The 25,603-nt window shown below is 25.4% G+C and overlaps 2 protein-coding genes across 2 annotated transcripts in view; both read right to left on the minus strand.

Annotated features, from left to right (window-relative positions):
• LOC127289326 (icarapin-like) overlaps positions 1 to 23,728 on the minus strand; it is a 62,451-nt gene extending 38,723 nt beyond the window's left edge. Inside the window, exon 1 of the mRNA XM_051317185.1 lies at positions 23,523 to 23,728. Coding sequence (XP_051173142.1) covers positions 23,523 to 23,586 — 64 coding nt within the window. The 5' untranslated portion in view covers positions 23,587 to 23,728. The remainder of the gene's footprint in view (positions 1 to 23,522) is intronic.
• Positions 1 to 25,603, minus strand: part of LOC127289325 (speckle-type POZ protein-like) — a 369,464-nt gene that overhangs the window by 58,289 nt on the left and 285,572 nt on the right. The window lies entirely within an intron of this gene.

A 25,603-nucleotide genomic window follows, 5' to 3' on the forward strand; every position in this document is an offset into this window, starting at 1 on the left:
TGTTTACTTATTTGAATTAGTGACTCACTTTTTGCTGCTGAATTAGTAAAAGTTTACTAATTATTAGTAAAATTTAACTAATTCAGAAGCAAAAAGTGAGTCACTAATTCAAATTAGTAAACATTTTTACTAATTTAGATTTAGAGAGAATATAATAGTAATAATAGTTATTTTTTAAGAAAGCGCCGTAATTGATGCACTTACCCTAGTTGAGTAAATATTAAAAATTAAATTGTAAATAAAAATATTTTTAAAAAGAATTTTGCTAGTTAAAAATTTTCCAAACGGTAATTACAATATTATTGTTTAAGTTAATATAGTCGTAACATATATATATATATATATATATATAAATGAATCGTATTTTGTTTTTGAAAAATTATTTTCAAAACAGTTTAGAAATGTTTTGCACTGATTAAATAATATATATACAGGTACTTTGAGAGTTAAATAGATGAAACTGATCGTGTGGGTGAGAGGGGGCCTCGATTAAAGACACCTTGGGGGAAAAAAAGAAAAGATAAATCACCGCAACATTTCACGAGGTCGAATTTAATCTTGCCTCGTTCGTGTGTGTAATTTAACTTTCGTGGTTTTAATGACGTCGCAACGATAGTTACGTGCATTTGGCTATAAAATTAACATAATCGTGGTACATATTAATTCACGTTCTTACCATTTGTGCCTCTCGCGGTTTTTCTTTTTAAATGCAAAAAGAGAATATAACGAAATGGAAAATAAAAGGGAGAGAGAAAGATTGGCGATGTGGGAGGGACACTCTTTGCAGAAAACTTGCCAGGACTTATATATATGTATATATAGGGTCGATTAGCCACTAAACGATGCTGCTGCTTCCTTAATCCACATTGAACTAATTCCAAGTTTTCTTTTTTTTTTCATCTCCTTCTCTCAAAATCTAGTAACCTTTTACGGCCAAGGATTTAATTTGAAATAATAGCCTTAATTTTATAATAGCTGTTCAAAAAAGTTAGTTTTTAAGTATATTTATAAAGGAAAATTTAATTTGGCATTCATTACGCCTATGCGCTTAAATTTGTGCTTTTAGAAAAATAACAGGGGGAAAAATATATATATATACACTTCGAATGTATAACAATTTTCACGTAGTTTGCCAATTGCCGTAGCAGGTTTTTGTATCAAATTTCAAATACAAACCGTGGCTGTTGAATATATGTTTTTTTTTTAACAAAAGGGCTGAGCAATTCGAGGCGGTTCTCACTGGAAAGTTTACGAGTTAACGAAGCTTGAATTTCGCAAGAAATTATGTAAAAGAGACACACGCTGGATGCACCACTCGACGTTGCGCATTTTATCACGATGCAGATACATACACACACACACGAATATACACTATATATAAACTTTTAAAAAAAACCCTCTAACTCATATCAATTTTCTTTCGTAATTTATTTTTATAAAAATAGTTTTATACTTTTTTCCACTCTAGAATTAAAAGGGGTTTATTTTACTTCATAGGGCGAAAAATGTTTATTTTACTCCCTAGGGTTAAAAATGTTCATTTTACTACCTAGGGCGAAAAAAGTTTTATTTTACTCCCTAGGGTTAGAAATGGCTACTTTTGACTTAGACTACTAAAGTAGCTATTTCTAACCCTAGGGAGTAAAATAAACCTTTTTCGCTCTAGGTAGTAAAATAAACATTTTCAACACTAGGAAGTAAAATAAACTTATTTAAATAAAAAAAATTAACAAAAATGTTTTTTTTATTCGGTTAATTAAAAAAATTACAATACAGTTTGTAAAAAAAATGCCAATTATGTTTAATAAACAGATGGTCTAACTTATTTTTACAAAAAAAAAATGAAGCATTTAATTATTTTCAATCAACACAGTAGTGTTAAAAAAGAAGGAGTCTGTATAATTATTTATAAAAATATATGCACAATATATGTGCGTGGAATATTAAATACTAGTGGCATATGTTTTTTCCATAGTTATAATATATATATATACATATATATTCTATGAATATTCAGAACACAAAGCCAGACATTCCTCACCTACCTTACCTTTGGTCGCGCGGAAGATCTCGGAAAAGCTCACATTTGTTATAATGTTATTATATGCCGGAAAATTATTTTGATTAGACTTCACTTCCCTAGGATTGATCATAATTTTATACAACTTTGTAATTTTTTGTCTCTATCTCTATCTCCCTCTCTTTTTTTTTTTTTTAATTTAAAAATTACCCGCTAATTTTTAAATTGACGTGGAATGTTGAAAATTTTTTATTTATTTTTTTTTGCACACAATTCATATAAAGTGAATTTTTTTGCAATTACACTTTGAAATTCGTTTAATTAAAAAAAAAAGTAATAAATGTCTAATTGAGGTGGATGACTTAATTAAATATTGAAAAAGCGAGTCTCTCGCAGGTATTTAGCGTAATGTCTAGTCTCCTCCCTACGGCGTCGTCTGCTACAATAATTGGATTGTCTTTCGACTAAGTATTCGCTACCATAATTTGTGCGACACTTAAACATTAAGAGGAAAGAGACAGAAAATCAGAGTTTCAACCGTAATTTCTACTTTACTTGCGAGATAACGCAGGGCAAAACTGATCATGGAACAAACTTTTAACTTAAATCCTATTACGGTTTTAACCTCAAATGAATAATCGTATCCTTATATACGTTATATAATAATTTTAGATGAGTAATATCAATTGAATATATACGGTTTGGTTTGAATTTTTTTTTTTTTTTTAATTATGAATATTACCCATCCCCCCTCTTTTTTTTTCTATATTTAACACATTTTTATTCAACCCAATAAATTCATTTAATAGAAATTTTGTTCAATCGAATTTTTATTTAAAACCGAATTCAACAAAATTCATTTAACAAAATCTCTATTTAGCAAAAACAAACACGTTTTTTTAAAAGATTTTTTTCAGTTTTTTGAAATTTTTCATAGCTAATCGCTATAGAATACCTTTAAATGTTATAAATATCACAGAAAATTAAAAGGTATTAAAATAAGGTGCAACGCTTCTTATTTTAATCCATTTTTACTTATTTTAATACCAAAATGGATTAAAATAAGAAGCGTTGCAGCTTATTTTAATACCTTTTAGTTTTCTGTGATCGCGTCAAAAATATTTGGGCTATAAGATAGGACTATTGAGAAAATTAAATTTTAAAATGTCTGCCAAAAAATGGTGGCTAAAGTCACTTTTTTTAAACAATATATTATCAACAAGTGGGCAAAAGTTTCAAAAGTGATTGAATTCGCTTGAAAATCGTTACTCGAAGATTTTTGGGATTGCTGATTACGAAAATGACCTTAGTTTTCAAAAATTCAAAATGGCGGATTCAATATGGCGGACATGAAATTTAAAAAATGCTTGGATTTGCCTGAATATCGTTATTCGGGGGGTTTCAGGGTCGCTGATTACGAATATGACATTGGTTTTTAAAAATTCAAAATGGCGGATCCTCCGAGTAACGATTTCACATAACCTTAATTTTCAAGAAAAAACGAAACTGAAGTAAGCAACGTTTATGATAAACGATTTCTAAAGAAAAAATTGTTTAAAATAAAAAATTCTATAATTTTTTGCCTAAAAAATATTTTTTTTTATAATTTGTTGATTAATGAAAACTACAAGAAATATTTTTTAGGCAAAAAATTATTGAATTTTTCATTTATTTTAAAAAATTTTTTCTTCAAAAATCGTTTATCATAAACGTTGCTTACTTCAGGTTCGTAAGAGAAAGACTTTTTTTTTAAAAAATTAAAAAATTTGGATTTTATATTCTTAAAGTAGAGGAAAATCAAGTTTTAAAATTATATACATAGTGTCAGTTGTAGTAAATGGGGACAAAATCGCTATTTTTCACAAATTACGTAAGTTTCTTTCTTTAAAAGGTAATATTTGCGGGTTTATTTTTTTTAAGTTTTTATTTACGTTCCCAGGATTAATTTTATGCAGCAGAAAAAAATTTAGATAAGCTTTAAACGCATGAAACTGACTGTCCCCATTTACCCCAAAATTTAGAAAATTTCATAAAATTTGGGGTAAATGGGGACAGCATAGTTTCTAAGAAAATTTTAAGAAAAAAGTTTCCTAAAGTATATTACTGTATTAAGGGATGAAAAAACTTGAAAAAAATTTGTAGTAGATATTATAATAGTTGAACCAATTGAAATTTTTTTATTTTTTTTTATTTCAGTATTTTGTCTCGTATTTGAAAAAAAAACAAACTTAAAAATCATACGAAATTTTTTTCTTATTCCTTATGACTCCCATAACAGAAATTCACTTGAATTTTTTATTTTTGTTAATTTGGTTAATAATAACAAGCTGTCCCCATTTACCCCAAAAATTTGAAAACTCAGGGTAAATGGGGACAGCTTGTCATTATTAACCAAATTGACAAAAATCAAAAATTCAAGTGAATTTCTGTTATGGGAGTCATAAGGAATAAGAAAAAAATTTGGTATGATTTTTAAAACCTCTTGCAGGTGATCTGAGGTTAAAATATTGACGTTGAACTTAATTTTAAAACTGTAAATTAAGCTCCAAAATCACTTGTCCCCATTTACCCCAACTGACCCTAATATAAATTATTTCGATTAAGTTGTATAGAAGTTATGTTAACCCAAAGGTTCAGAAGTAGCACATTTTGAAAATATTGTGACACATGAATTCAACTCGAATATAAAATGAAGTTATATCCAAAGCACTCGTCATGAGCAGCACTCTCTTTGAAGATAATACAAAAATATTGTTAAATATACATTCCTTTAATAAAGAATTTAATTTTCCACAGATGAATGCTCTCATCTCAAAAGTAAATCTTTTAAACGTTTATAATGTTACGGTTTTAATTTAATCTGCGATTTATCTTTTTTATTTTTTTCTCTTCTCTGCAGTCTTGCTTTTTGTAATCGATTATATATATATTTTTTATATTTTTTTATGTAGTTAATTTGTATTTCATTTCTTTTTTTTTTCTAGAAAGAAGCTTGTTTTTTGGAGATCAAAAGCTGTTCGTTAAAATAGATTAACCCTGAGAATAATATTTTTGTCCCAATGGGGGCATTTCATGGTTATTAGATTTTTTAAAATAGTACAGAATTCCAATTTAAAAGCTAGGAACGTTGTAATGGATTTATTTTAACGAGTCATTAAAGTGAATCGATTGATAGCTCTAAATTATATTCATTTAATGTTTTACGTATTTTTTTTTTATAAATTCTCGTCATAGTGGAAGGTATATTTTTTTTTATAAATAAAAAGATTTGTATAAAAAATTTAAATTTCTAAATAAATTTTTAAAGAAAGTAATGAAAATTTTGTTATTAAAATTTACTTATATTTTTGATTGGAGAAGTTAGGCGCTGGTTGTAACATGTCATTTTCTACAGAAATTTCGAACTTTTTAATTTTAATTATTTGACTCAATCTTATCCTTATATAGCCCTTAGTATTATGCAAGATATATTTTTTAATTAAAAATTCGTGCTGTGGGGCAAGTTGTAACACTTTAGTTTTTCTTCTATTAAATTACTTTTTTTTTTTTTTTTAATAATCTCAACGAAAATATTATAAATTGCTCAAACAGAAAAAAATTACATGTATTTTGTTTTTAAAAAATATTTACTATCTTAAGCCCCAACACGGGTAGGTTGTAATAGCTGATTTTTTAAGAGAAGGTCTTTTAATATCAATTATGCTTATAAAACACCTTGAATAATAATAATATTAATAATTTTAATAATTTATCCAATATTCTGAAATTTGTTACAACCGACCCCAGTTCCTCTATAATTTGTAAATGTAAATCATTAGTTTGCCGCCATCCTCTTTATGTTATAGATGTTCTATATATGTCGTGTAGCAGGAGCTGTATTCTACTTTAGTAGTAGTTCTATATAGTGATTTTGGTGTTAAGAAGGTAGGTCAGTGCCCTTAAAGGAAACTATAAACTTCTGTAATCGTGCATAAGTGCTCAGACCAATGCCTAAAAGCTCTTATTATATACCTCGTTGCACTAAACAATTATAATGATAATAACAGATAATGACCTCTTTACAACTTTGATGGCTTATAAATATATGTGTCGCTTAAGTTTAAATCCAACAAATCCTTTTCAATATATGTATATAATAAGTTACATCACATATTCTCTTTTAGAACATTACATGCACGCCTCAAAAAGAATAGAAGCCTTTGAATCGCTTTTGAATGAATTTATCCCTTTAGGTTTCTCGTGCAAATTGAAATCATTCCTCTTTAATTTTTTTTTTTCGAGTGATTCATTATAGAGAGGAGTCTTTTTTCTTAAATATAAAGAATAATTCTCTATTGTTGTATAAAGATTTTTTAACAAAATGTATTATTCTTAATTATTGTACACTGAAAAAATTTTGGTGTAGCATAAACGAAAAATTTCTACACGGAGAAAAATGAATAAAGTAACTTTTACTACTTTAAAAGTAAAACCTAAACTGTTTGCAGTTTCTGCGTATTTCTGGAAATTTTTACTCTAGAAATAGTAAAATTTACTCCTATCCAGAAATAATAAAATTTACTCCTGAAATAGTAAAAATTATTCCGGAAATAGTAAATTTTACTATTAACATTGTTAAAATAAAGTGAATATGTAATGAAAAAAAATATATAAATCTAAAGAAAAATTTCATATTTTCACAAATAGTCGTCATACAAAATTTTTAAAATTTCATACTTATGAACTTAGTATTCTTTTTTGGCACTCAGTTATAATTGAAATGAGATTTTTCTATTCAATTTCATAATAATTATCCAAAGCACGAGAATCATGTAGAGAAATGAAAAATAAAATTCTTTTCAAAATCATAAAGTATACCTTATATATATGGGTGATTTTCCAGGAACGTGGCACTTTTCGTTCCCCACTTAATACCTAAAAAAGTATTATTTAAAAGATTGTGAAATTTTTTACAGATATTCTTCGTGTTTATATTTATCAATAGCAAAAGCAAAAGAAACATTTTTGCTTTTATAAACCTTTAAAAAATTCAAAATTACCTCGAAAAATGCACTTTTTGCAGTTCTCCTTATGGGACACTTGCCAAGATTAGGAATTTTTTTTACGTATATAGTGGGTTTAAATTTTTTTTGAAATGTACTAGTCGAAAGTTTAACTCAAAAGGTATAATTACTGTGTATCTTATTTTGATTCTCATAAATTGTATTAACAAAAATCGGTTTTAAATCTTTTCCCCGATTTTATTTTTGTGGAACCGGAGTTTACATAATTGTGATTTTACTCAACCTTATAACTTATTTTTATCGATTCCTTGTGTAATCAAGTTAAAAAATTATGTTGATGCTTGAATCATGTGAAAAAATGAGATTTTTGAACTTAAAACTATAATAATAATAATCGTCTTTATATTGCGTATTTTTATTACATGTAAACTCCGGTTCCACTTAAAATGAAGGTTTTTTTAAACTTCGGATAAAATCAACCCACTAGTTAGTTAGAGTTAGCAAACCTTTATATAAATACCAAAGGACAGTTTATTTTATTGGGTATTTTGTTTATAATAAACTATTTTTTTTGGTTTGTAAACTCCGGTTCCTGTTTCTGAGCTCAGGTACGTATAACACAAATGTTGGGCCCTTTCGTTTTTTTTTGTTAAAATATCTTACTTGTATTTAAATACGAATACAGAAAATAATAATTACATTTAAAGAAAGCAATTTTTGGTATTAATGAGATAAATAACTAAAATATTTTTAATTTATAAGAATTAAAATTTTTTAAAGCACATATATAATAATACAATTCGTCCACTACTGATTGTCAGTTTATACGAACAACACAAGTCGACGAAGTCGTTTAGACGTTCGTCTTTAGTATTTAATTTACATTTAGTTTATTTTAGGTCATGTATAATTAATCATATTATTAATTTTAAGATTAAGTTTAACATTAATTATATACTTTAACTTTGGTGAATTATTTATAGTTTTGTATAAATCCGAGTAAGTATATATTTGATGGGTAAATTGAGAGGTTATGTTTTTATGTAAAAACGAGTGCAAAGTCAAAAAAATAGAATTATTTGTATAAATTTAAAATGATTTGTTACATGTAAAACTAAAAAATACTCATCTTAAATAAAGACAGTTTTACAAACTACTGCTGTGTTATAATATTTACAAATTATTTAAAAATAATTATTTACTTCTAAGATCATATAACTTAATATTTGAAATTAAAATTAAAACGCTCAGTTAGAGTGGGAAAGATAAATTCCACAATATCTCGCACAGGACGTAAAAAATTTTTTTAAGCTCAAATAATTATTGATTAATTTTCTTTTTAGTGATAACTAATGTAATTAGTGTGAAAAAAATTAAATTAAAAAATTTTTTTAAAAAATATTTACTATTATCAAAAGTGCCCTGATTCTGGAGAATCACCCATATATATATAGGTTTCCAATTTGTAAATTTCACAAATTTCTCTTTTTTATTCCACACCATTTAGCGCGTTTTCTGATATATACTGTATGAATTGATAGCCAGTTGCAGTTATATACATATATATATATATAACTGCAATAAATTTATCGACTATACCTAGATTGATCGGCATATATAATGATAGAATTTCTCAACGCTGCGGTGTTCATGCTGATATGTTTGCTATATTAATTTACTGTATCATTATAGTATGTTATAACATACTAATTAGATTAATTTAATATACATAATTCATTTTTAATATTCCACCATGTGTGTATTAAGGTCATATGTGACACTGAGAAAAATATATTTAGTCAGAGCAACCAAAATTTGGTTGGGCCAACAAAAATATTTTATTTGTATTTAAACAACGAAACTATATTTGTTTGAATCAACCAAAAAGTTTGGTTGAGTGTTTTTTGTTGGCATAAGAAAAATATTTGGTTAGCTCAACCAAATTTTTTTTTGTTAGGTCAACAAAAATGTTAGTTGATCAAACCAACAGTTTTTTTTTTAGTAAAATTAATCATTTTGTTTTTTAGACCAAACTATTTCGTTGTGTTAACCAAATTATTTTGTTGTCGTAACCAAATTTTGGTTGGAATTTAAAAATTTGTCAACCAAATAATTTTGTTGACCTAACCAAATGTTTGGTTGAGATAACAACTCTACGACTTTGTTTCAGCCAATCAAAATTTCGTTACAAAAACCAAAATTGCCTAACCAAATGATTTTGTTTCAGACATAAAATATTTTTTTTCAGTGAAATTTTGTGATTTTACAATACATAAATGTTTTCTCGAAAAATACTTGACAGATTATATAGTCACACGAGACGCGAAGGTAGCGCTTCTAGCGTTCACTATCGGTAATACTAAATGTCGTACAGCGTCAAATGGCTTCCGCTTCGTTGAATATTTCTCTATAAGTGTCAAGTGCAATCGTTTAAATTGAAGAAGTCATTAATGTGTTGAAATTATTAAGATTATTATTCTATTGTTAGTGACGTTCAACCATTATTTAACCATAATCATTTCTAGGACTTTGTAAGTACATTCACTTTACTATAATATAAACGTTGTTATCATTGAATTATCTATATTTTAGAATCGCATTACTATAAAAAAAAATTTACACATTTGTATTAGTATACATAATAATCAATATTCACTAAGAAAAAAATTCGTTTGAAGCAAACAAATTTTGGTTAAATCAACAAAATAAATGCATTGATATACAGTTAACCAAAGATTTGGTTGCATAAACCAAACGTTTATTTAGCTCAATCAAATTTTTTCTTTGTTCAAAAAATTTATTAAAATAAACCAAACAGTTATTTAGATCAAATAAATATTTATTTGAATTAAACAAATTTTGTTTGAACTAACCAAAAAATTGGGTAAATATAAAAAAATGGTACATTTGGTTCAAAAATATCTTTTTTCTGAATGTTATAGAAAATTTGGTTATTATGTAATATAATAATTTACTTTTTGTTTTTAATAGTAACACAGCGTAGAATAATATACTGGTGTTTAAACTGTACAAATAATATAATATAATATATAATAGTATTATTATATATTGTATATATTATATATAATATAATATATTATTATATTATATTATTATATTATAATATTATTACTCTTCCTGCAAAGCAGGGTTCCAATAAAGAAAAATAATGTTTTCTTTTTCTTTATCGGAATATTCGTATCATATAAATGTGACTTGACACTGTTTTAATCACCACCTTGACTGACATTGATATGTAGAAATAAATAAATACTTAACTATTATATAGCTATCAAGAAATTTAAAATAAAAAAAATATATAATGTTAAAAAGACAACAAATAATTGCCTCGCTTCATCGACGCTGAATTTTTTTTTCCAAATACAATTTTTTACTCTTTGTTTTATATATAAATTTTTAAGTCCTTACACTGTAGGCGGAGTACTGTGCAAATTAGGTTCTCCCTTTTTTCTTTCTATCTTGTCATTCGTCGTAATATCATTTTTTTTTTTTTTTGTATAAATCAATTTTTTTTGTCCTTTTTTCCACAAATCTAAAATACCCCCCTCTTTCAAGGAAATTATTATAAATATATCAACGAAAAAAAAATCGTAAGTCTAATTGTTTGTGAATTCGCAATTTTTCTCATCCATATTTAAATGCATTATCCGTTTTTCGTGATTTACATGACTTCCCCATATATTATATACTATGGGGACTCTGCATGCTTTGAGCGCCAAGCTTCTGATTTTTTTTTTAAATCGGGTTTTAAAAATATTGGTTTTTAGCCAACTTCATTGAAATTGACAAAATTCACCAGCAACATACACCGTCCGACACAATTTTTGACCCACAAAAAAATTTAATATTTTCGGAAACTAGGACCCAAAAAAAAATACCCGTATTTGGCCGCTTTGCTAAATCAAGTCGTTTGTGGTTTTTAGGGGTGAAAACAACTCCTAAATGAAAAGTAACAAGATATCTTTTAAAAATTATTAATTTTTTATAAAACTTGGTATCTGGGGGTTATTGGCGTCGCTGATTATTAATCTGATGTCAGATTTTCAAAATTCAAAATGGCGGATCCAATATGGCGGTCAAAATTTTAAGAAGTTATTAATTTTTTATTTTATATCCGCCATTTTGAATTTTGAAAACATAACATCTGATTCCACATCAGCGTCCCTAAAAACCTCTAGATATCAAATTTTATAAAAAATTAATAACTTTTTAAAATTTTGACCGCCATATTGGATCCGCCATTTTGAATTTTGAAAATCTGACATCAAACTTGGTATTTGGGGGTTTTCGGGGTCACTGATTATTAGTCTGATGTTAGATTTTCAAAATTCAAAATGGCGGATTCAATATAGCAATCAAATTTTTAAAAAGTTATTAATTTTTTATTTTATATCTGCCATTTTGAATTTTGAAAATTTAACATCAGATTCGTCATCAGCGACCCAAAGATCCCCTAGATACCAAGGATTAAAAAAAATTTAATAACTTTTTAAAATTTTGACCGCCATATTGAATCCGCCATTTTGAATTAATAATTTTTAAAAGATATCTTGTCACTTTTTATTTAGGGGCTATTTTCACCCCTAAAAACCACAAACGACTTGATCTAGCAAAACGGCCAGACACGGGTATTTTTTTGGGTTCAATTTTTTAAAAATATTGGATTTTTTTGTGGGTCAAAAAAAAAAGTTGAATTTTGTCGGACGGTGATATATATATCTCTCAGCTATATTATAAAAATATTTCGCCGCTGTCTCCAGTATGGGTCATTCCATGTCAAATATACCCAACCTACGTTTTTGACAAGGTTAGGTTAGGTAATTTTTGAGGTTATTTTCGTTTCTTGGTTAGGGATATTTGAGGTTATGTCTGTCGGACATAGCCTCGAAACATATTATGTTTTTGACAAGGTCGAATTATTACTCATTGAAACAGTAAAATCTGTTTTATCGATTAATGATAATGCATATTTGACTGTTGAAATCAGTAATAATTCGACTGATATTTAGTGTAAATATTACTGAAGTGATAATTTGCTAAATTCTAGCTATTTCAACAGTGAAATCTCATTGATTCAAATTTTAGAGTATATATATATACGGAGTATATATACATAATTCAATATTTTCCAATAAATGACATTATTATAGATGTGTTATTAGTATGAAATGTAGTATAGTGAGAATTGGAAAGGAACTGTTTAGTTCGAAAGGAAAGTATAAAAAGTGGCCTTAACCTTTATTGTTTTGTAAACAATTCTCTACCAGTTAAAAAGAATGAAAAATCTTTGTCAAATATTCGAAAAATTAGATTGAATTCTTAAAACCTTCTACTTGTCTTTTTTAATTAAAGATTCAATTAGTAATAAATTTATTTTTAAACAAAAATATTAATTAATATTATTTTATAACTATATTAATAATCATATTTATTATTATTATTGCGATTACGTCATTTAATATTTATTAAATTATAAAATGTTATAAAATATAGTTTTTTAAAAATTAAAATTTTTCTTTCATTACAAAAAAAAATTTAAAAAGCAAAGTTCATTATGAAATTCATAGATAACAGAGGTTATATAATGTACATTGTACATGTATACCATAAAAGGAGGGTTGTAATTTTATATTAAAGTACAAAAGTTTTTTTTTCTTTTAACTTTTTGTTTTCCTATTCCTTTGAGTCTGCTTCTTAGTGTTTGATGAATTATATATTAATCATCATTGCTCATTTTTTTGCAAACGTTTTTTTTTCCTGTTTTTTCAAGGTTAGAAGAAAACGAAGAAGAAAAAAGAATATTTTATTAAAAAGTTTTTTTTCCTTTTTTTTTTTTAGGTCGAATACACATAACTCTTTGATTCAGAGTTGATAAACCGCGATCCCTCGAGGCGATTTTAATCTAGATAACATATTTTTCATGTATGCAAAAAAAAAAACGAAAAAAAAAGTTATTGAATTTTTAACAATCAAAATGTTAAATGAATTTCTCTTGTTTGAATAATAATTAGACGAATATATAAAATAACGATTATATATATATATATATATATATATATATGAATAGAGAAAATAAAATGTATTCTATTACAATGACATTGATAAATGTGAATATTTTCACGTATACAATAATTTCAAAAAAAAAAAAAAAAAATTATTACACCTAATGAAAATGTATATATTTATCTCAGAGCTGAATAAATATTTATTTATTTCAAATAAATATTTCAAAGAAATTTTATTTCGTTCAAATAATTTCTATTGATTTTAAATATTGAATTTTTTTAAAAATACAATATAGAATTTAAATTAAATTTTGTGCTGAATTTTTTTTTTTATTTAAAACAAATAAATAGCTATTTTATTCTGAGATAAAAATATATTGTTATTTATATATAATTTAAATAACATACTATATATATATATTTGGTTTAGAGAAAATTAACTGAGATATTTTTATACTCGGCCTTTTTTAAATTTACAAATGTGACAAGAATCATGTTGAAATGTTAAATTCTTAACGCGGTCAGACCGGTAACGATAAGCTTATATTTGCCATAGTAATTCAGTTACAGACGAGAAAATTGTACTGTTTTGACCTGCTTAAAAGAAATCTGATAATTTTAAAAATTGACTTTTTTTAGACAGTTCTTTTTTTATGAAGTTAAATGAAAATTCTAAGAAATATAGAATTTTGATTGAATAAAAATCTCTTTAAATAAAAATTCAATTGAATAAACATTTGTTTGAATAAAAATGTTAAGTTAAACGTAATTATATTCAATTTTGATTTAAAAGTGAATTTAACTGAGTTTGTGTTGTACAAAAAAATTTTAATTTAACTTTCTATTTATAATACGCATTTAATAGAATTTCTGTTTAACCAAATTTTCATTCAGCAGATCTTTTATTGAACCCAATAGCATATAATACAAGTAATTTAAATTTTTATAACGATTTGAATTTCCCGCGTAAATCAATTTTCTACTTTACCGACTGTTCATAGATTGGAAACTCAAAATTTTCCACCTGTAAAGTTATATAAATTGTTTTGGTTAAATAAAACTTTTAACATATATTTTTTTTTAGTTGAAAGTTTGAAAAATTAGCTCATATACAATTTTAATGAAAAAAAAAGTAAACAAATATTCAAAATTCTGGTTCTCTGAATAAAACTCGTTTGTTAACATGGTTAGGGAAATTTTTTGTTTTTTTTGTTTTTTTATTAATCAATGCCGAATGCGAATTCACTAAAGGAGCGGAATTTATGTTTCATATACATAAATATATAAATGAATCATCAGTAATAATTATTTTATGATATTGAACGTTATTGATCAAAAGGACATTTTAACATGCAAATATATACGAGGAGAAAAAAAAACTATTTAACTTACAAAACGGACAGTTGCAATCAAATAATATATTAACAATGTTCGTCTATACGTCTGTCTGTCTGACTCAATTAGGAATCAAACGAAGTCGGAAATAATTGTTCGCGTGCTCATTCGACGCGTAATTAAATCCTAGCGGATGTCGATATATCTATTTCATTGTTGTTTCTAGTCTTGGAAGTTGCTAATGTCATATTATCATTCCACACGTACAAATACCAATCATTCGTTCAAAATCTAATAATCAATTTGTTGACTATATATATATATATGTATACAATATTGTGCCGTGAATATTGTCATTATATTATACGCACACAAGTTTTTATATTTTTTCTAATATATATTTTTTTTAAACACAAAGAAAAAGTTTTTATTCGAAACAATTATAATTGACATAAATTTTCCCTAAAAATTTGTAATTGGTTAAAATTTTTATTTTAAAGAATAAATTTTTAAATATAATTATTTTTTAGACGAATTTTTTATTAACAGATTTTTTAGATATCACTGTAAACTTGATGGTATCATTTTGGAATGCAACGTTTTGATTTGATATAAGGTATCAAATTGATCCATATATTTGGATCATTTTCAAGAAATGATCCATATATTTGGATCATTTTCAAGAAATGATCCAGAATATGGGATCATTTTTTAATACCTGAATTGGTATCAAAGTATAACTGTCATGGCTGGCATGCTCTTATTGACAAGTTTATTAATTAATTTATTCACTGCACTGAATATTCAGATATTAAAAATACTTTTATTATGAATTTTAAGAAAGAGAGAAGCGAAAACTTATAAATTGCGAGCAATTAAATAAGAAAAAATTTATTTCGAAATAAAATGAAATACACTAACCTTTATTTATGTTTATCACATAAGATTTAAGTTAAGTTCACAATCACAACACTTGAAAATTTTTAATTATTTTATGGTTCAAATAATTATCAATAATTTATTTATTATAAATTAACAAAATTTAAGCAATGCACGCTTGATAAATATTTCTAATGCGTTGTCAATTAATGCAATTAATAATTTCCTATTACACAATATCATAATCGACATATATGACATTTGTAAACAAACAGGGTTGGGAAACAAGAGCCCAAAATATGTTTGTCCAAAGCAGAGTTGGGTAGGATTCTGTTTCACGTTTAAGGTTAACGCACATGTAATTTTGAAATAGGGAAAAACTGAATAATTATTTTTTAATAGTTTTGTTAAAAATAATTTGAACTGTAAAAATAATGAAAAAAATTCAAATGTTGCGATCTTTTTTCAGACAAATGAAAATTCTATTAATTAGAAATTCTGATAAGAGTGTCGAACGTTGTCTTGATCAAAAACATGAAAAATTATAGTCTGTTTCACGTTCACCTCTTAATTGCATTGTTTTAACTAATGAAATTTAATGTTTAAGTGTTAAAATTTTAAAATTAAATGTTTAATGCTAATTTAAATTTAATGTTTCAATCAATGAAACTAAACTATACTTTTATAAACAGGTTGAGAACCTTTTCGTGATAACTGAGCGCTCATAGCGAGAAATTGGAAAATGCATACACTTTCTGAAAATTATTGTTGGACATAATTTCAATCCTACCCAACTCTGCTTTGTACGAACATATTTTGGGCTCTTGTTTCCCAACCCTGTTTGTTTACAAATGTCATATATGTCGATTATGATATTGTATAATAGGAAATTATTAATTGCATTAATTGACAACGCATTAGAAATATTTATCAAGCGTGCATTACTTAAATTTTGTTCATTTATAATAAATAAATAATTGATAATTATTTGAACCATAAAAATAATTAAAAATTTTCAAGTGTTGTGATTGTGAACTTAACTTAAATCTTATGTGATAAACATAAATAAAGGTTAGTGTATTTCATTTTATTTCGAAATAAATTTTTTCTTATTTAATTGCTCGCAATTTATAAGTTTTCGCTTCTCTCTTTCTTAAAATTCATAATAAAAGTATTTTTAATATCTGAATATTCAGTGCAGTGAATAAATTAATTAATAAACTTGTCAATAAGAGCATGCCAACCATGACAGTTATACTTTGATACCAATTCAGGTATCAAAAAATGATCCCATATTCTGGATCATTTCTTGAATATGATCCAAATATTTGGGTCAATTTGATACCTTATATTGATTCAAAACGTTGCATGAGTTGATCTTAATTCTTGTATCAATTTGATACACACAAGAAAACTGTGTAGCCGAATTTTCGTTTCGACAGAATTTTTATTTTGTCATCATTTTTATTTTGCAGAATTTCTCTTTAAAAATTGTTATTCAATTCATATTTTGTTTCCCCCCCCAAAAAATATAAGACTAATTTTCTTTGCAAAAAATGAAAAAAAGTGAAGTTAAACTTTTTTTTTGTTTCTGTAATACAATGTGATCACTCTGTATATAGTATGTAAATAATTAAAAAAAATACACTAATTTAAAATTAAAATTAGCTTTCTTTCAATTTCATTTGACACGAGAATGTGTAAATATAATTCTAAAAAAAAAATTCCCTCTTTCATCAAAGTGATCTTTAGACTCTTTAGTATATATTGCAATGTTTATAAAATTCGCATGAAACAGTAAAAGCTTACTCAGCAAGTAAAACTCACGTCGTGTAAAAATATTATTATTGTCAATCGAATAACATTAATTATTTCCTTTGTACGGACTTTTATTTCTTAAGGTAATTTCGCAAGGTGTCTTTATACAATATATACTCATTATTGTGCACTGCCTTTAAATGTAAATTAATTATTTATTATTAAATATACAAAAATATTGTGTGCAATATATATATATATATATATATATATATATATATATATATATATATATATAAGGAAAACATATTTCTTAATTTTTCTTTTTCATTGGTTTTTAGTAAGACTATATGTGTAATAATAAAAATTCTAAAAATATTAAATTTTTCACATTAAACATTTTCATATTAAATATTAATGTTCATTAAATAGGTTATTTTATTTATTTCGACAACTTTTAAATTTAGCGCCATTATATATATAGTTTTGCGTTATATGGTTGGTACTTGTACTTGTCAATTAAAAAGATTCCTAACCTGCAGAATCTTATATTTATATCTTCTCTGTATATATAATTTATAGGATCAAAATTTTAAATTTCCATAATTTTTAAACTAAAATAAATTGACAACGAGTCGAGGTCATATAAATATTTCATAAAATTTATAATTTTAATAATTTTAATAATAATAAACTCAAAAGGTTTTAAAATTTTTTATTTTTCTCCACAGAAGATATTCAAAGAAGAAAATGGATAATTTAGTACAGTACGGAAACTGGAAATTTGGAACTTATAAATAATTTGGTGAGTAATTTTCAAATAATTTATATTTATTTAATGCTTTAAGAATTATTACTTAATTACATTCTATTTTAAAAAATTTTTATTGGTTAGAATTTCATTGCATAGAATTTTCTTTATGATTAATTTTCATTTGTTCGAATTATTATTTGATATAATTTCCATGTAACCGATTTTTCACACTACAGAATTTTTACTTAACCGAAAAATCATTTAACAGAATTTCTAATTGATAGAATTTTCATTTGTCCGAAATTGCAAATGGCCGAACAAACAATCGATTTTGGCGCGATTTTTAAAATCAACCAATCAAAAATTATCTAATAAAATTGTTATTGGTTAATTTTAAAAATCGCGCCAAAATCTAATGTTTGTTCGGCCATTTGCAATTTCGGACAAATGAAAATTCTATCAATTAGAAATTCTGTTGATTTTTCGGTTAAGTAAAAATTCTGTAGTATGAAAAATCGGTTATATGGAAATTCAATCAAATAATAATTCGAACAAATGAAAATTCATCTGAAAGAATAAAATGAAAATTCTATACAATGAAATTCTACCCAATAAAAATTCTTTAAAATGCCTATTATGTTAAATGAAAATTCTGACAAATAAAAATTCGACCAATTAAAAATTCTGTGAAATGAATTTTCGATTATATAAAAATTCTGTAATATAGAAAGTCGGTTTAATGAAAATTCAGTAAAATTCTAATTCGAACAAATAAAAATTTGGCTCAAAAATTATTATGACAAATGAAATTCCATAAAATGAAAATTCTAACTAATGTTTTTTAGAACATAATCATGCGTCCCATTAATTGGAACATAACATCAATGAAGATTTGAATATACTTTTTCTTATTTATGCTGTAGTGATTTTTAAAAATTTTTTAGACAAAAAACTGATTTCGTTCATTTGAACGTTCAAAATTTCAGGCACATAACAAATTTTAATGATTAGATAGATGTTACGATAAACATAATTTATGAAATGATTATTAAAATAATGTATTTTGCGTGTCACAAAACGCATAAATATATAATACATATAATAATATAAACCAATGTCTATTTATATATATAACAACTCGTGGAATGTTACAAACTCAGCAAATCTCTTAACGAGGAATTTCAAATTAGATTGGTTTGCTCACGTGTACGAAATTTGAATGTCATTTACAAACAGAGATCCTGCATTTCCATAAAGGGCATTAACTTTCTGATAGAGTTAAGTTTCACTTTGTGACAGTTTTAACAACTAAACACATGTGTATAAAGCGTCAAAATACATTAATTATCCCATCAAACAAATTGTCAAAAATATTAATTAATTCAAATATTTTGTTACTAAAAAGCAAAAAAAAAATAAAAATTACCAGTTAAAATATCTCTAAACTACATATTGCCTCTATTTGTCCAGTAACGTTTGTTTATAGTGCTCTATATATTGAGAGTGTACAGTAAATCCCCAAATTTAGCACTCAATTGAGGTTTCAGTGAATGCGTTTGTTTCACTGCAACAATTATTGCCTTTGAATCATTTTGTATAAAAATAGATAGATTTAGTACATTTTTTTTATTTAAATTAACAATTAGTTAAATTTTTTAATTACAAACAAATTCATTATCACAATATAGGATATTTTTTTTATAATTATTTTAATTGGTTAATTTTAAAATTCCTGCCGAAATCATTTTATAGGTTATGTTTGTTTGGAAAAATGTGAGTTCGGTCAAACAAAAATTCGTCGTTTTTAAAATTCTATACTAAATGACAATTATAATTTTTACTAAATAATAAGTGTTATAAAAACTTCGATCAAATAGAAATATAATATAAAATTTATAAAAATTAAATTTAAACAAAAGGAATTAATTGAAATTAACAATTGAAAAACAATATAAAAATATGATATTTAAATGAAATTTCATATTATTTTATATAATAAAACAATGATTATAAAACATATAGATATATATATATATATATATGAAAAGAGTGAATAAACTTTTTTTCTGTAGTTAAAATAAAAAAATAAAATAAGCCGTGTCATTTATATTTTGAGTTTAAAATTGAGTTTATAAATTCAGAGACGTCTGGAAATAAGTCTCTTCCTGTTGAACAAAATCACTTATATGTATACACGTACATAATATATGAATGCGACTTGAATCTTTCGATTTCACACGATTACAGCAGAAAACATTAGTTCACGCCTTCTTCATTTTTTTTCCGTCATATTATCCAGACAAAAAAAAAACCTTTAGATAAACTCCACTCTTTGCGAGGCTTTTTTTTAAACAACAAATTATGAAAAAAAAATTGCATAAATTTACATGGAAATTGATAAAATAAAGGAATTTTTTTTTTCATAAAAATAAATAAAATATAATATTTCTTTATTATTTTTTATTATTATTATTATATGTTGTATTATTTTTTTTTAATTTAAGTTAAATAATAGATAATTGTTAAAGAAAAACTTGATTTACGAAATTTAAGAAAACCTACAAATTAATATCGCGAATAATCGAGATTATATATATATATATATATATATATATATATATATGTATATTTATATTTTGCAACAAGGAACTTATTTACCTCGACGAAACCTTCGTTTTTTTATGCACCGTTTCTGACCTCCCCGTGGGCGATGTGTTAAAGAGAGAGAGAGAGAGAGAGAGAGAGAGAGAGAGAGAGAGAGAGAGAGAGAACAAAGCACATTTCTGAGATTAAAATATTTTCGCTTCTTGTTAAAGTACTTGAAATCGCTAAGAGAGATTATTTTTCATTAAAATGCATCTTTTTTTTTTTGCAAATATATACATATATAATATATATCCAACGCGCTAGAAAGAAGAGCAATTTTAGTTATACAAAAGTCAATTTTGCGCTTTTAATTTCAAAATTAATTAATCCGAAGGTCTTGAGAGGATAAGATTTCAAGGAAAGTTCATTATACTTTTTCCGGAAATGTAGAAATGCTAATTAAAAAGTAAATTTAACCCGGCTGTATGTATATAGGTATCTATGTATACACATATATATATATAGAGGGGGAAAAATTATTTTTCTTAACTTTTAAATTATAATAGGTGGATAATACAATTACGAAACAAATCTCTTCTTTAAATTAATGGCCATCTCATAAAAAAAAAAACGGAAATTATAAGAGAAGAAAAGTGACATTAAAAGCATGTACTTAATTATCATTCCATATTGAATTAATTTTCAGCAAAGCTATATTTATATAATATATAATATACACTGAAAAAAAAATTTAGTTCAACAAAATCGTTTGGTTAGGCAATTTTTGGTTCTTGTAATCAAATTTTGGTTGGCTGAAACCAATTCGTAGAGTTATCTCAACCAAACATTTGGTTAGGCCAACAAAATTATTTGGTTAAACATTTTTAAATTCCAACACAAAATTTGGTTATGACAAGAAAATAATTTGGTTAACACAACAAAATAGTTTGGTCTAAAAAACCAAATGATCGTTTGTTGTCCTAACCAAATATTTGGTTACGACAACCAAATAATTTAATTCGCTCTCGTATCTTAGAACAATTTGTTTAAATCTCTCACGAAGATGGGTAGTCGAGTGGTCAGAGCTCCCGACTCGTAGTTTAAAAACAGAGGTTCGATCCCAGGCGAAGATGAGATTTTTCAAAAGTCCACAAATATTTCAATTGAATAAATATAAATTAAACGTTAAATTGGATAATAAATAAATAATAAAATAAATTAAAAAGGATAAAATAAAAGAAATAAGGTAGAATAAAATTTTTAATTTTACAAAAAAAAAAAAAAAAACTGTTGATTTGATCAACCAAACATTTTTGTTGACGTAATAAAAAAATTTGTTGAGCTAATGAAACATTTTTGTTACGCCAACAAAATACACTCAAATTTTTTGTTTGACTCAAATAATTTGGTTGCTTAAATACCAATAAAAAATTTTTTTTTCGTTCCAATCAAATTTTGATTGCTTGACTAAACATTTTTCGCAGTGATATAATGTAGAATATGTAATAAATAATTTTTTTTATATAAATTGACACCTATTATGTGATTACATTTAATAAACTAAATAAATTAGTCAACCCCGGACTCATAATATATTATGCGAAGGAGGGAGCTTATAAATTATGAATGCTATGACTCTTGTATTATCGAAGGTTCCAGAGATTATTAATAAACTCCGTGCATTCGTAATCTATATATATATATATATATATACAGTTCGTTCTAAAGTTATAACGAAAAAATATTATTGCTCATCATATAAATGTGTTGTACACGAATTTTAAAATTTTTTATATACTAATAAATAAACCCTCTTTTCAAAAAATCACATGCTTATTAAAAATATTGGATCGTTAATATTTTATTATCATTTAATCATATATTGATTTAATTGAGTGTTTTTATTAATTGGTAAAATATATACATATTTTCATATTTCGCTATACACTTTGTTTTAATATTACATCATTTTTAATTGTTGCAGAGATTATGAAATAATTTTCAGTTTTTTTTATTGCAACTCTTTTGTTTTTTTTTTTTTTTTTTTGTTACCGTCACGAAAATACAAGGCTTTAATATAAAGTAACGATATATTTTTTCAATCGTTTAGTGTCTGGACATTCATATTATATATACTCGCTTGAACGGTACTGCAAATTGTTGATAATTTCTTCTACTTAAAGAAATAATTACTTCCCTAACCTCTATTAAGGTCTAGAAAAGTTGATAACCTCGCTATGTTGAGTGATAGTAAATTTCCTTTTTCTTTCCCGAAAACGACGTTATTTATTAACATTTTGTGGCACACACTTTTTATACACTTTTTTCCATTTTATTACTATTATTATTATAAATAATAATAATTATTATTATAATTAATATTAGATTTATTATTATTACTATTTTTATTTGATTTATTATTATTATTATTTTTATTAATATTTTTATTATTATTTTAGAGTTATACTAAGAGTATGACAAAAATTATTTTTGGAAAAATTTAAAAATTTTTATATTTAACCGTCTTTTTCAAAAAACGTATATTATTTTCGCCTAAAGCCGTAGGATTTGAAACTTTAAATTGCGACTGATATACATAAAAATTATTCCGATGATCTGGTTCTATAAATACAAAAAAAAAAAAAATGACACACCAGAAAAAAAACTCGCAAAAAATCATTAATCGTCATTTTTCATTTTTGTTAATTTTAATTTTTCGTTTCTCAATTAGAAGTATTAGTACACTTTATAATTATTTTTAATACCGTATTAATATTTACAAATTGTATGATACGAATTTTTTTTTTTTTTGTATTTAAAAGCCACTGCCTGTTCACTTATTAAATATGAAAAAAAAAAATTCTAGTTAACATTATTTTATAAACAAATAATTTTTCAAGTTTTTTCTCATCTTATTTTTTTTTTCTTTTTTTTTTGTTTTCATAATTTTTTAATGGCAAAAAAACACTGAATGCGAAACAAAACAAACACAACAAAGAAATGAGAAAAATTAAAAGAAAGAAAAAAGTAGAAAAATTAAAAGTTGAAAAAATTTTTTTTTTCCTAAGAAACTAAAGATGAAAATATTTTTCTTCGAGAAATGAAAAATTTATACCAAAAGAAAAAAAAAGAGGGGAAAAAAAAGTGAAAAATTTTCTTACTTGGAGCAGAGTGCACGAGAGCAAAGAATAGGCATGAGACGAAAAGTGCTCCAAAGTATTTCATGTTGCGCGCGTATCGCTTCGGGAAAAGACTCGACACTAACTGATGATCGAGGATTGCGGACGAGGTACAAAAGAGAGGATCAAGGTCAGTCTGCACTATACACTGTGAGACTCCAACTGAAAAGTAAAACACGACAACGCTCTCTACCTTGTTTCGTTACTCACGATTGTATATATATATATGTGAACATATATATGTGCGATTTGCTTCCAGCTTATATACTCTTATAGTGTTGCCTGATCCGGCACCCGCGACTTCTTAAAGTAAACACACATTCATAAAAAAATATACATATGTATTCATTTGTTTATAGTTGTTTCATGAGAATGCATTCAATTGTGTGTCATCACACACTGTCATAAACAATTCCCATTGGTTGATGATTATAATGTTTCTTGGAATTTCCGTATTTTTGTCCCACTATAATATCAAAGTATAATATAAAATGATAATATGGTAATTAACACATACATATAAGCTACTTATATTTGCATGACACACTGAGAAAAATGTTTAAGTGAGAGCAACCGAAATTTGATTGCGAGCCAACAAAAAAAGTTTGTTGGTATTTAAGTAACCAAACTATTTGTTTGAAGCACAAAAAAAATTTTTGAGTATTTTTTGTTGGTATAAAAATATTTGGTTAGCTCAACCAAAATTTTTTGTTAGGTTAACAAAAATTTTTGGTTGTTCAAACTAACAGTTTTTTTTTTGTAAAATTAAAAATTTTATTCTACCTTATTTCTTTTATTTTATCTTTTATAATTTATTTTATTGTTTATTTATTATCCAATTTAACGTTTAATTTATATTTACTCAATTGAAATATTTGTGGACTTTGAAAAATCTCATCTTCCCCTGGGATCGAACCTCTGTTTTTAAACTGCGAGTCGGGAGCTCTGACCACTCGACTACCCATCTTCGTGAGAGATTTAAACTAATTATTCTAAGATACGAGAGCGAATTAAATTATTTGGTTGTCGTAACCAAATTTTAGTTACGACAACAAACGATCATTTGGTGGTTTAGATCAAACTATTTTGTTGTGTTAACTAAATTATTTTCTTGTCGTATTCAAATTTTGGTTGGAATTTAAAAATGTTTAACCAAATAATTTTGTTGGCCTAATCAAATGTTTGGTTGAGATAACTCTACGACTTTGTTTCAGCCAACCAAAATTTGGATACAAGAATCAAAATTGCCTAACCAAACGATTTTGTTGCAAACAGAAAATCTTTTTAATAATAAGATTTATAACAGGCTTATCGGTCAAAAGTATTTTATTAATTTATTATAAAAATATAATCAATGTGTCGACTGTACCGGTGTATACACCGGCGAGTCTAACAGATCATTGAATGTAAGAAAAAAGAGACATATCCCCGTGTAGAAATTTCCATATTTGGCCCAAAAATGGCTTGAAACGCCTCACCAGACCTGGGAAGCTTCAAAATGTGGCTTCATCATCTTGTGGCCCAAATCGGGTAAGGCGTTTCATGCCAATTTTATGAACGCCCGATTTGGCCCATGACAAAATTTCTACCCGGGTCAACGATGTTTCTAAATTCAAAACCAATTCCGCGCTTAGAAAGCATTCTGTTCTTAATTTTCATAAATTTGATTTTGAAAACGCAAAAATTGTATACTACTCTGAAAATTTATTTAAAAGAAAAACTCTAGAAATGTTACATATTATTTCCAATAATCCTAAAAACATAATTCTCAAAACAGATGTTCAAAATCTAAGTTCATTATATCACAATTTAATTTTTACTAATAATAAAAATAATTCTGATTCACAACAATAATAGTTTTTGAGATTCAAATTTAAATTTGAAATTGTTACCGCACTGAAAGACTTTTCGTTTGAAAAATTAATATGATTCGTTTGAAAATGAGGATAATTCTGTTTTTATGCGATTTAGTCGTATGAATGTATCAGTGTTTAAACCAAATCATACCGAAAATTAGTATGGTCTTATTAACTTTCAGTATTATTTGGTTAAAAATTGTTACA

The sequence above is a fragment of the Leptopilina boulardi genome, unplaced genomic scaffold (assembly GCF_019393585.1).
Source record: "Leptopilina boulardi isolate dan_hultmark-lab unplaced genomic scaffold, ZJU_Lbou_2.1 LbouV2_405, whole genome shotgun sequence".
Classification (NCBI taxonomy): Eukaryota; Metazoa; Arthropoda; class Insecta; order Hymenoptera; family Figitidae; genus Leptopilina; species Leptopilina boulardi.